Genomic DNA, 13,222 nt, shown 5'->3' on the forward strand with positions numbered 1-13,222 from the left:
AAGCACATGCTAAGGGTTTTTATACACCTTATTCACATAGTCTAACCATAATTTTATACAAGGGTTATTTTTTTTTAAATTTTGTGCAAGAACCAATGTTTTCATGATGTAGAATTTTCTACCTGTGGCATCATGTGCTCCAACAGTTTTGGATTTCCGAGCATTACAGACTTTTCGATTATGGCTAACTCGACCCTATTGTTTCAGTTACCATCACTACCCCAGTCTGATTGCAAGCATGTCAAGGATGGCTGTTGCTTATGTGTTCTGCTGCTTGCTTAGGTCTAGTGTATGCAAATACTTAGCTTGTATTTTCCCTATTGGAAACAAACAACAACAACCCCCTCAGGCTTCCTCTTGTGTTATTCACTGAGTCACTTAGGTTTTCTGTGGGGGAAATCAAAACTCTCCTAGACTAAAGCAGTGTACTTTTGAGCGTGAAATTACTTGATCCTTAATTCGTAGTGCGTTTACTTCTTTGCTGTAGGAGTTCTCAAGGTGTCTGCTTTTTTTCAGAGGTTTAGGAAGACCTCAAGAGGTTGCCCTTGTTTTACCCAGTTTGGTTGATAGTCAGGAGGTTGGGGTGCTGGTACACATCTGGGTGCCTCACTCAGACCTGGCTGCAGTTGTAGTTATATTCCCCTTTTTCTTCTCCTCCCTGGCCTGAGGATGGAGACAGAGCTGTTGGGGCTCTGTGTTGAGTGTAGAAGCCAGACCGAGGGCTGGGCTCCGGCCAGCATGAGCTCACCGGCACTGGGAAAGCACGGCTCCCATTGTCGGGGGCTTGGCAGCGCTGTCTCCTGGGCGCGGGTTCTCTTGCTGTTACTTTCCCCCACCACCCTTTTTCATGGCTCAAAGGCTTTGATTTTATTGAAGTGTAATTTGGCACCCTGGGTTGAAAAAAATGATCACTAAGCGTTTCTGGTGCCTAATTTGTTTTTAAGAGTATACCTCTTAATCTATCTAAAAGCAATTTAATAGTGGTATTTATTTTTAACATTGTGAAGGAAAAGTCCTACCATGACTGAGTCGTGAAAATTCAAAAGCTTGCTTGCTGCATTGCAGTGTGAGTGCATAGACAGCTGACGACGTGGAATCCTCCTCGAGTCCCCCAAGACAGTGCGGATCCAGAGGGCAATCTTGGTGTTGATTTTGTTTTCCTTTTTGGATTGAAAAGGAAACTACTTAATCATTGCTGGAGTTAAGAAAATAAAGTACAAAGAAGAAAATTTTAAAATACTCGTTTTACTCTCTAGAAATCCATTACAGATGTCCAGTATTTCTGTTATATGTTTTTCTTGAAGCATAATTGCCATTTTGTTGGTGGTGGGGGTGGTTGTGCGGCTTGAACTCAGGGCCCGGGCTCTGTTTGGAGCTCTTTTGCTTAGGGCTAGCACTCTACCACTTTGAGCCACAATTTGCTTCTGGATTTTGAGTGGTTAATTGGAGATAAAAGACTCACTGGGACTTTCTGCCCCAGTTGACTTTGAACCATGTTCCTCAAATCTCAGCCTCCTAAGTAGCTAGGATTACAGGCGTGAGCCACGGGTGCCCATCTCATAAATGCCTTTTATTGACAAAATTGCAGCAAGCACTCTCTCTCTTTCCTTTTCTTTCTATCTCTGTCTATATATAAATATGCTTTGGTACTTAATGCTATAACAGGTTCTTTTCTTTCATGTCCGGCGTGTTCTGTTACAGTGGGAAGAGGAGAGGAACTTTGGTGCCTCCTTGTTACTTCCTGGCCTAAAACAAGAGAACCCCGTGGGGTTAAGTTCCCAGTTGTATGGCTATGCACTTCTTGGTAAGTTAAGCGATGCTTATAAATGTGACTCTCCATGGATAGACTTGCTATTGTCTTAGTTCGTGGTAAAATTACGATTTATGAAGTTCCTATTACATCTTTTGATTTTAGACATAAAAAATTTAAGTGGCCTTAAAACTATGGCATAACATCCTACCTCTCCACTAAGAAGGTAAGAACTGGTACAGGTGGCTGGAGATAAGATTTGGTTTAACTACCAAGAGGAAGGAGTAGTCTTTTTTTTTTTTTTTTTTTGCCAGTCCTGGGCCTTGGACTCAGGGCCTGAGCACCGTCCCTGGCTTCTTCCCACTCAAGGCTAGCCCCCTGCCACCTGAGCCACAGCGCCACTTCTGGCCGTTTTCCATATATGTGGTACTGGGGAATCGAACCTAGAGCTTCATGTGTAGGAGGCAAGCACTCTTGCCACTAGGCCATATTCCCAGCCCCAGGAGTAGAGTCTTGTCTAGAATAGAGCCCTTTCTTTTTCTACCCAAAGTCCAGGAGGTAAGAAATGAAGAGTTGGGCTGAACCTGTCTTTGATTTTATTCTCAGGCGAGGGAAGAGAAAGGCAGAGAGCACCAATTTGAGAGAAGTCCGAGCAACCCACTGATCCAGCGTGACTGTACGGACTGTAGGGTGTTGTGATGGCGGCTTAAATTTAGTGTCTGATTGCCCTGAAAACCAGACAGGTCCAGAGCAGAGGCCTTGGCACCTGGGTTTTGTAGAGTCTGACCTAAATGTGCAGGAAATGTGTCCCAAATTAGAGTTTTATTAAATGTATGCTATTTTGTTATTCTTATAGTTATTGGGCCTCTGGGGGAAATCACCCTCTTGACTATTCAATGTTTCTGCATACCTTACTTTGCTCTATGAAAAATCCTCAATGGCATAACCATTAAAAAGCCTTTTCCTTTTTTTCCTGTCAGTTGTGGGGCTTAAACTCAGGGCCTGGGCACTGTACCTGAGCCTCTTTGTGCTTAAATCTAGCCTTCTACCATTTGAGCCACAGCACCCCTTCCAGTCTTTGAGTGGTTAACTGAAGGTAATTTTCCACTCAGGCCGGCTTCAAACTGCAATCCTCAGATCTCAGCCTCTTCGGCAGCTATGATACAGGAGTGAGCGACCAGCACCTGATGTTAAATGCTTTTAAAGTTGACCTTTGCCAACACATAAATATAGTGTGGCATTTTTGAATTCTGCTTTTGAAATAAAGTAACAGATATTTTAGTGCTGATTAGATAGGCTGTTAAACTAACACAAGAAGTTTTTCTGGCTCTTTCAGAGTTCCTGTATGTAGCCCCTTCTGGTCCCCCGCCTCTACCTCCCTAGTGCTGGGATTCTAGATGTACTCTACCGTACCTGTCCTGATGACTCTTAAGAATCACTTTTTACTTTTTTGCTACCTACTTTTGATATTGAGTTCAATGTGTTGCAGTTAGATTTGCATGAGTGTTCAGGAAGTTGGCAAGTCTAGGGAAGTGTGTTTTCTGGTTATTTCTGGGCAGAAATCGGTCCCCATCAGATGATAAGCACTTTGCTCTCTGTGTTATGCTATACAGCCTTATTCAGCCCATAAGCAGTGGCCAGAATGAGACTTTGTCTAGCCTGAAGCATCTTAAAGATCTAAAATTAGCTGTCGCCTGATAAGCTTTGTCTGTTTGTCTCCTGCTATAGCTTTCTCAAATCCTCCTTCCCGGGAAAGATAGGTGGAGGCAGCTTTAAGACCTGGCAGCTGAAGGTGACCTGCTCCACCGCAGGGCAGGTTCCCATCCCTGCGGGAGCCCGGAGCTGGAGCTCGGTGGATAATTCACGGGACCCCAGGGAAGAGCTCCTGTCCTGACAGCCAGAGGAGCCCCAGAAGGCCATAAGTCAATAAAGGCCCATGAAGCACACACAGAGGAAAAGGAAAAGGACACATTCTTTCCCCGTTAAGACAGTAGACTGGGTGTTTTAGCACTTTTCAAAAAACATTTCCTGGCAAGGGAAATTTACCAGAAGTTGATGAAGTTCTTACTATAGGAAAGTTGTAGGATTTCTTTTCCTGGAGAAGATTTAGGGCCTGAAAATAGTATTTCCGTTGATTTGTGTTCTAAGGGTACCTCCTTAGAGGCAGATATGTCAGCCTCTGGAAACTTCCCTCCGCCTGATTATTCATACACTCATGAGAAAGATAAAGTTTACACAATGTCTCACTTTAAAGATGTGTACAGGATGATTTCCTGTACATTCCTCCTCCTCCGTCTCACTGTCATTGGGCCACTGGACGAGATGAGGCTCTTGGTGCAGGTCTAAAATGATCCTGCTCCGGTCTGGAGCTGTTGAGCTAATATCCACTTACACCAGCAAGTCCTTGCTCTCAGCCGTAGCAGGAAGGCGTGGCTGAACCTTCTTCCTTGTTCTTTCTGGCCCAGGGAAGGTGGAGTTGCAGCGTGGGCTCCGCAGTGTGTACCATGACATGCCTCTCCTGTGGAAGCCAGGCTACCTCGACAGGGCCCTTGGAGTGATGGAGAAGGCGGCCGCGTCCCCGGAGCACCCGAAGCTGAGTGCAGAAGCGGTGCGTCCCCCAGCCGAGCTCCGACAGTCGCATAGCTGGGCTCCTCTTCATAAGTTGACCTTTGAATTTGCTCCTTGTCTTTCCCGTCCTTAATTTCTATATTTACATAGGATAGGTACTTACTCCATTTGAAAAGGGATGACTAGTATAGCACATTTTCAATAATACTGGGGGGAAAGCACTAGAAAATAAGACTACTGTAATGTTGATGTATAGCTCTTTGTCTAGAAGGAAAACCATTCCCCTCTCCTGAAATTGAAAGTAAATTCAGTGAAGATACTGACTTCTCATTTTCTCCCCACTCAAAAGAAAGACAAAAAAAAATAGTAAGAAGGAGAATAAGAGAGGGTAAGAGAAGAGGCTATGCAACAATTTTCTTTCCTTATGAAAGCCCCCCAAAATGAAGCTGGGGGCTAGAGGTGACATGGTCTTCCTTCCTTCCATCCAGATCAGACGTCTGTTCCTTGCACAGTTCTAAGGTGTTCAAGTTAACCCCAGCCTGTCCCCGCCCCTCCCCCCCAGCACCACAGCTCCGCGCCCTCAGGGAGCTAGGACTTAGTTTAGGCCGGACACCGGTCCAAGTAGCCTTTCTATCTAAACCATCTAGAACCATGACGGTTGACGGATTGCCAGGGCAAAAGGTCCCTCTGGAGCCACTTGTTTAGTCTCGACCCTGATAACTGAGGCTCACCTTTGATTTCATTTGTCATGAGACCCAGGTCCAGCCGTACACTGGCTCCTTCTACCAATGGCTAGTGAGTCCTTACATTCTTAGCCAGACTTGTAACGAAGGAATAAACACTTCTGGTAGAAACAGACATTTCTAAATAAATGTGTGTTGAGGCTGGTGATTGAAGACACGTTACACATGAACCCTTTGCCAGAGAAATAGTCTTTCCAATCTGAGCCACATTTGCATTTTCCTTACTCTAACTTACATCTCAGCAAGAATGTGCTCTGCATCCAATCTGGGTAGAATGTTCTAGAAGTAGCATGAGGCCTTGGAGTAGCTTTGAGAAGTTTGTCTTGACGTGATATGAACAAGATAAAGTTGATATCCCAGCAGCTGCTTATGCTGGCCTTGCGGGTATTTCTGTCTGTCTCTGCCCATAGGCGCTCCATGGGTTGAGGGAGATGTATTGTCCTCCCTCTCTAGATTGTGCTTCACTTATTGCGGCTTCACGGTATCATGGGTTTAAACAAAAAATACGGAGTGAGCTCTCACCTATCACAGTGAGGGCTCTGGAACAGAATGGAAAGTCCGCCCAAGTAGCAATAAGTGAACCTCGATATAGCAAGGGAAGATTGTCTAATGCTGCTACTTCGCAGATTTTCACCTATCTGGGGGTCTCTGGAGTGTAACGCCTGCAGCAGGTGAGGCGGGAAAGAAACACTTAGTATTTTAATTTGCTTATTGGGCAAGTCTCAGAAATCAGCCCGCTACAGTGAATTTCACGAGTGCCTGTAGGCCTCAGCTTGTGTGATAGAGCCTCCGAGCCCAGCTCCGTCTCTGAAGGAGCCATGGACTTTCCATGCCTTCACAGTGCCCTTTGCTGCTCTGAGGCCTCTGCTGGTCTTCCCCTTTGTCCCAATTCCAGATGACTCCGAAGAAGGCACTTTAATTCCATGAAGAGCGTCTACCTGGGTAACTAAGCAAAATATACCACTGGGCTGGTTCTTTCATTCACATAATCCTCAGCTTGCTTTTATATGCCCTTTGTTTTATACTAAGTTTTCCACACCATCTAATGTGCAAAAACAAGATCTTTATAGTTGCTAATTTTTTTTCCTGGCCATATTAGGGATTGAACCCAGGGTCTCATCCATGCTTGACAAGTGTTGGTTCTACTACTGAGCTACACTTCCAGCTATTTCCTACAATCAGAGAAAAAATTCCCATGGTTTTTTTAGGTGCCCTCCACCGCGCCCCCCCCCTTGTTTCACTTTCTCTGCCTCTCTTCACGACGTGCTGTGATGTCACGTGATGTGTCAGTCCTCCCCACCCCCTCCTGCCCCACAGGTGGATGTGCTGGGTGGAGTGCTGAGAACACTGACATCTCCAGCCGCCCAGGCCTCGGAGACACAGCCCCAAGAAGGTGAGGACCAGCAGGGCGCCGGAAGCCTGCAGGAGCAGCTGGACGTGGAGGAGCAGCTGGACGTGGAGGAGCGCGAAGAGTCCAAGCTTCCCCAGTACCTGGATCGATTTAAGGTGACTCTTAGTCAGCTGTGCATAAAACAGACTCCTCTCCTGTGGTGACCGACAGGCAGTCTTTTCGTGCATCACCAGCACGCACAAAAGCATTCAAAAGCGACATAAAGAAAACACCTTTTATTCCTTCACATAGGAAGTGGTCTTGAAAGGAACCAATGGAATTTTTATGCTTCTTGTGTGCACTTGAGCTCATCAGTCACAGGAACTCATGGCGGAGGGTGCCTCCTGGGGGCAACAGCTTGCCTCCTCCAACAATCCCCTACCCCACACTCTGGGTGCAGTTTCTGTCATTTCTCCCTAGTATACTTGATCAGAAACCCAGCAGACATGACAGAGCCGCAGTGCAGCAGGGACAGGTAAGATGCAGGCATGCTTTGTCGGTCGCTGTGGGCAGCTTATTCTGTTCACTGCATCCATTAGAAGTACCGTCTTAGACTGAAGGTAGTGTGTATACAGGTTTCCAGAACGGCCCTGTGCAGCTAAGCCATCTTTGGTAGCTTTCAGTGCTGCACCCCAGAATACTCTGCAATCAGTGTCAGAAGCAGAGCCATGTTCAGTGCCTAAGCCCATGGCCTCCTTCTTTGTTTCTTATCTATGAAGGCAGAGAGGGACCAACACGCTGCCTGAGTAGGAAATGTTTCCATCTGGCCAGCTGACCTGCCAGAATGCCAAAGCTAGAAGCTCTGCTAGGTTATTATACTTAAGTCTCGGTAGTAATCATACTACACCAGTTATGGGGAACCTCTTCCCCATGTTTTAAGGGAGACAGACCATTGTATTTTAGGCAGTCATTTCTCCCAGTATTTCTGAAAGGTCATTGCTTCCTTTCTCTTTCATAATTTGAGACAGAGGTTAATTTATGTTCCTTAGGTCATAGACAGTGGGCAGTACAGCTAAATGGAGATTATTTGTACCTGACCTTTCCTCTTCACCTAATTCAAGGTTTAGAAATATTAAAGAAAGAAAAGAAAACCTACTTAGCTCTCTAGATTTGCATTCAGCCCGTTCCCATGGCTTGAGTTGACATAGCACTCCTAAAGCACACTTTGCCTCGTGTGTGGTGTGAGCGGCATCTCCACGCCTAGAGCCCTTGCGTGCATTACCTCCTCCCACGCTTCCACAGACGCCTTTTATAAGCGTCAAGAAGAGCCAGAGGCAGCCCTGGGTTGTCTGCTAGCCACGCCAGCCCCACGCACTCCTTCCTCAAGGTCCCGGTGGGGGCGTGTGCGGGCGTGACACAGAGTCTGGCCTAGGAATGACTGGGTTTGGATCTGAGCAGATTTGGTGACTGAAGAGTTGAGTCCCCATTCTGCTATCCTGGGCTGTCTCCTTGGCCTCGAACCACCTGGAGAGTAACAGCAGAAAGGAATCCTTTTCCTTTTACGTTTCCTTTTCTTCCTGTTGCCTGAATTGCGTTAGTGTGAGGAAGTTGACTTAGGGTCCATTTCTGTATTGCCGTGGTATCAGCTACAGTGGGGACCGTGGTGCTCCCTGGTGCTCTGCCTGGAGAACACTGAGGTAGATCAATGGTTTTCATACTTTACTAATCCTGGAGCGCCGCACTAACCATGGAGCTGCCGTCTGCGGGGCTGCCCAGCAGGGGCACCGGGATGGTGCGGGCTCGCAGGGAACTGTCCAGCATGCCGCTAGGGAGGGACCCGGGAGGCATGTCCCTCTGGAAGGGAGCACACCAGGCAGACGCTCGCTGCACTCGCCTGAAGGAAGGGATCGAGTGCGCTTGGTCTGGTCCGCCGCTGCCGGGCCCCTGTGCTTGTCTCCTCCCGTCCGGGCACCTGCAGCTTGGCCAGGTGGCAACACATATTCCACCCGTGCTAGTTTCATGGTCTGAAGCAAGAAAGGAAAGCGACACAGCTTCCCGGTGTAGGCAGTTCAGCGAAACTGCCGAGCTGAGAGAAAGGGCAGAAGCAGTGCCGCCGGCATTGTTCCAACAGAGAGCCTCCTGCAAGCAGTGTGTGGCGGTGTGCAAGGGGCCTAATCACTCCCCCTCCCCTCTCTCTCCCTCCCCCTTTGTTTCCAACAGGCCTCGCGGTCTCAGCTGCAGGCTCTGGGCAGAATTGAGGCTGAAAGCCTTTTGACTCTGACCACCCAGCTTGTGAAGGCCAAGCTCCCCGCCTGTGAGGCCAAGGACCTCGCCGCCCACGAGCAGAAACTGCAGCAGTGGCACCTGGAACTGGTGCAGCTGACACAGAGGGAGCAGGAGGAGCGGGAGAAAGCCAAGCAGAAGCACCAGGCCTGGGTGGCGGCACAGACGGCGGCCTGAGAGACCGCTAGCATTCAGCACAGGCTGCAGACTCACACGCAGCCTCGTCTGTCCTCCTCTCAAAAGCCACAGTGTGCCCCACGTCATGACACTGAATGCCAGCCCTGCTGCCAAGTAGGATGGCGTCGAGCCATCGGCTAAACCCCTTGAAGAGGCTCTTGAGGCACGCGGCGGAGTCCTGGGCTCAGATCAGCTGAGGGCATGGGAAGTCCCTGGTCCTTTGTGAGGGTGGCGGGAGGAAGGAGCTGGAGCTGAAGTCAGGTCTCCTACACGGACGTTTCCGTGGTTACCCTGTCCTTGGCCCGGGCACACCACACCAAGGTGAAGCGTACAGGTCCCGGGCCTCGTGTCCAGGACTCCCTCCCCGCGAGCCAGCCCACATTCCTCCCCCTCCTTCCCACCATGCTCCGCTCTGGGCAGAGCTGGGGGCAGCAGTGACCTCAAGACCACAGCACGACTGGACTCCAGATGTTGGGCTCCCCGTGACATTTCTACAATACAGGGACCTCCAAGAAGAAACGTAGCCCTGGCTGTAATGATTCTGTGGCTTGGCTTTTCTTGTTATATTCTCCCAAGCACTCTTTCAGCTCCTTTGTCAAGCAGGTGGGTGGACCATTGTGTTCATACGCACACACGTACGTACACACACAACTCGGAAACACAGTTCTAGAAGTTGGAGGAAATGAGAGAATGGGATGGTGCTTGCTGTGCAGAACTGATACGAATCATTGTGAAAGTGTCAGAAGGCAGAAAATTCCTTCTTGAATTTTCTCCTTCATGAAAAGATTACAGACAACTTTTGCTTGAGGTAGTTTTACTCAGGATTGTACTCTTATCCAGAACCTGTGGAAATAAAGAATATGCCACACTAATTCCAGAACATTTATCTTTAGGGAGATGGGAGTTGGTCTTGTGATCTGTGGGGCACACCTGGAAGTCAACTAGCTGGCCCCGCCTGTTTCTCAGTCTTGGGGCCACGTGTGGCTAAGATGGCGGCACCTAACAACAACCCGCAGCTGCTACAAGTGTCTTTGGTGATAACCCGGAGGCGGTTCTGTGGGCTGTGACGCCCTGGCTCTTCCACCCTTCCTGCCGATCTTAGACCTGATTGGCTCCTGTGCCTTATATTAGTGGCACGCACTTCCCCAATAAACAAGATCTTTCGCGGACTTGACTCCCAAGCCGTCTGATTGTCCTCCGGTGAGGGAGGGCTGGGTGTGGGCGGCCTGCCGACCCTTTCTTGGCTTGTCCAGTCAGGGAATACCTTCCCCGTCTCCCGCGGGGTGGGGGGTGGGGGCTAAAGCCCCCAATAGTTATCATTATTGTTACTGTGTTTTTTAGGGAGTTTTTGAGAGGGGGCTTGGGACGCAGGTATTGGACTTGAACTTGCTAGGCAGGCACTCTACTACCTTTTCATTTCAATTTGTTATTAGATATGCTCTCAAGGTTTTGCCCAGATCCTACCTTTCTCTCCCAAGTAACTGAGATTTTAGGTATATATACCACCACATCTGGCCTGTTATATCTTTAGACATGTTTTCAACCATTACACTGTGGTATTTTAAATAACCATCAGTCAGGTTTAAGAAGGACTTGGTATGTGCCGACAACTCAGACGGCCCTAGGAGGCATTGAGCCCCACGTTAGAAAGAAGGAAATGAGCCTGTTTCCCTTTCCAACTCGGTTACCCATTCCTACAGTCCTGTCTCTGGAGTTGTAGAATACTGCCCCCACCCTCACCCCCTTCTTGAAGACTGTGATTTGTGTCTGACTATCCTGTCTCCTGGCTACCTGTGATCTGGGCAGTGGATGAAGTACTTCAGTACCCTGGCCTATGGCAATTCCTTTCCTCTGGCCAACCTGTCAATCACAGCCAGAGCTCTGCTTGCTAGCACTAGCACAGGGCCTTGCACCCAGAAGTCCCATTCTCTAGTCTGCTGTCGTGCCAGGAGCCCTGCTTGTCCCTCTTCATCCCTATGTGTAAACCCTTCGCCACTACCAGCCATTCAAACTTCAGTTCAAGGCCTCAGCTCCCACTTGTCTCCCTGCGAGCCTGTGGCAGCCATCCCACTGATACGCGCAGCTTCTTGCATTTCCTCTCCATTTAGCCAGGCCCACTTAGTAAGGTGAACCTTAGAATATTATCTTAGTTCCTTTTGTCACATTTAAATGAGATTATTAGGCTGAGTCCTAGGCAGTGTGGTGGGTGTCCCTGAAAGGGGGGAGTGGGTGCAGAGACAGACCTGCATAGGAGGAAGACAATGCAAAGACACCATGGGACCAGAGCAGACGTGCACGTTTAGCGATGCTGAACTGTTAGGACAAGACGGGGAGCCTGGAGAGGCAAGGGGGGATGCTCTCTTCAGAAAGACACGGATGGCCCTGCTGACCGGATTGTTCGTTGTTGTGAGCTGTTGTGTTAAGTCTCCCAAGTTTGGGGCACATTTTTGTTTCCTTTGTTTGTGGCTCCTAGGTGTTTAAATAGTCCTATCATGCTGATTAAATTCCTCTACAAAATCATAATTTCCTCTTCAAGCCAGTGGTCATTCCATTTACCCATAATTGTTTTACTTGCGCAGCTTTCCTTGAGCCTAAGACCCTGGCCTTGGAACAATGAGTGGGATTTCCTTCACCTTTCATCAAGAGCATGTGAGCCACCTCGCGTGGTCTTCGCGTCCCTTTCTCCCTCACAATGCTGTCCTTGCCGTTTCCACCATCCTGCTTAGTTCCCGCTCTCCTCTTCCTCCTCGCCAAAATGAGACCTCATTAGTGATCATACGCCACGCCTCCATGCTTCCTGGGGACCAAGTCCTCGGCGTGTCTCAAGATGTTCTCCTTCATCCTACCACCGGGCAAGCTCCTCCCGAGTCACTGAACTCCCGCGAGGGGTTTGTCCACTGACTGAATGGAGGCTCCTTACGTCTCGAGAATCGGGCTTTCAGCTTTGCCTCTGCTGCACAATCAGGCGATTGTGGCAATGGCGCCTTCCTTTCTGGCCTACTCTCTCCCATTTGGCTCCACTGGCCTGACGAGCTAGGGGTCTGCAGGACGCAGGAGTGAGCAGCACTGCTTGTGTGCGCTCGTGATCACCTGATGTAACTCTCAAGTTGTCATACAAAGCACCGTGGAGTTGGCAGATGAATAACACAAGTTCTACCCTCACACAACCTCAGGTCCACTGAAGAGGAGGCTGGCCTATCTGGGCCTGTCAACAGTTCAGCGATGCCAAAGAGACAGGCAAAAGAGGGAGGGGTTAGCAGAGTTCAACGCAAGAGCTCTGTGGACTGCGAGATCACAGAGCACCAATCCCTGGGAACCAGCTTCTGCGTTGTACTTTAGTATCTAAAGCTGCCCTGAGTGGACATAGCTCTCTTCCCCAATCAATTCTTCAACTGAAAAACATTTTAAATTGAACTAAAAACAATTCAGGTTAAACCTGTACACTTCACACTCGCTTTGGTGAGAAAAGACTGAAAAGGGACCAGCAACGGTGCAAAGGTCCACGCGTCCCCCGAGGCCCCTGCCTTGTCGCCGGCCTGCCTGGCGTTCCTTGCCCTCTAGCTGGTGTAGGACGCATGTGCGGAGGATGTGTGATCTAATAAGCAGCCAAAGGCCTCGAAAATACCCCGAAGAAAGCCACTGGGCTGTTAGTGAAAAGAGCCAAGCTTTCCAGTGTGCGCGCTTCGCTGACCGTGTCCACGGAGGACAAGCCAGCGTTCTGCCTTGCCTTTCTGCTGCAGCTGTATCAGGACCTCTGGGGAAGTAACCACGGCAAAGGCGCAAAGAGCTCTGCAGTGAGAAAGACTCAGGAACTCGTGTGTGTTCTGGAAGCCAGTGCCAGTCAGAGGTGTGAGTACAAGCAGGGTGCGGCACATGGCTGGTGAGGGGGAAGCCTCCACCCCTGCCTCTGTGGCTTGGGAGATGGAGCCCCCCCATGCCCATCTTCCCCATCACCACTATCGGTGAGCTAAGATGTAGCCCCAGGCCCAAACTTTGCAGCCCAGGGCTGCGTATTACAGGCCCACCCAGCTGTGTGGCAGACTAGGTTAAAATCTGTTTGTTCCTTCCCTTTATTTATTTTCCCATATTTGTTCAAGAAACCCAGTCTTCTACATCTACACTGGTTTACAACTGAGGAGAAAAGATGGTAGGTGAAGACTGTAACTGTTCTTTCCCTTGCCTCCCAGTTTGTGACCTTAGACTACAGCACCCTGGGAGGCTTGGCTAGTGAAGGCCAATGAGGAGCGGTTGCAAAGTTTTGCAGCTCTTCCCTGGAAACCAGGAAGTCCATCCCGAGAAAAACGAATGCATCACCCTTGCTGTGGACGGCAAAACCCAGCCAGAACCACAAAGACTGCACAGTACACACGG

The 13,222-nt window shown here is 49.1% G+C and overlaps 1 protein-coding gene across 1 annotated transcript in view; it reads left to right on the plus strand.

Moving 5' to 3' along the window:
- The window catches only part of Mrps27 (mitochondrial ribosomal protein S27), a 65,219-nt gene extending 55,500 nt beyond the window's left edge, over positions 1–9,719 (plus strand). The window contains exons 8-11 of the mRNA XM_048368058.1: positions 1,702–1,804; positions 4,216–4,358; positions 6,379–6,567; positions 8,612–9,719. Of these exons, the coding sequence (XP_048224015.1) occupies positions 1,702–1,804; positions 4,216–4,358; positions 6,379–6,567; positions 8,612–8,851 (675 nt within the window). The 3' untranslated portion in view covers positions 8,852–9,719. The remainder of the gene's footprint in view (positions 1–1,701; positions 1,805–4,215; positions 4,359–6,378; positions 6,568–8,611) is intronic.
- The last annotated feature ends 3,503 nt before the right edge of the window (positions 9,720–13,222 follow it).

Source organism: Perognathus longimembris, chromosome 19 (assembly GCF_023159225.1).
Source record: "Perognathus longimembris pacificus isolate PPM17 chromosome 19, ASM2315922v1, whole genome shotgun sequence".
NCBI lineage: Eukaryota > Metazoa > Chordata > Mammalia > Rodentia > Heteromyidae > Perognathus > Perognathus longimembris.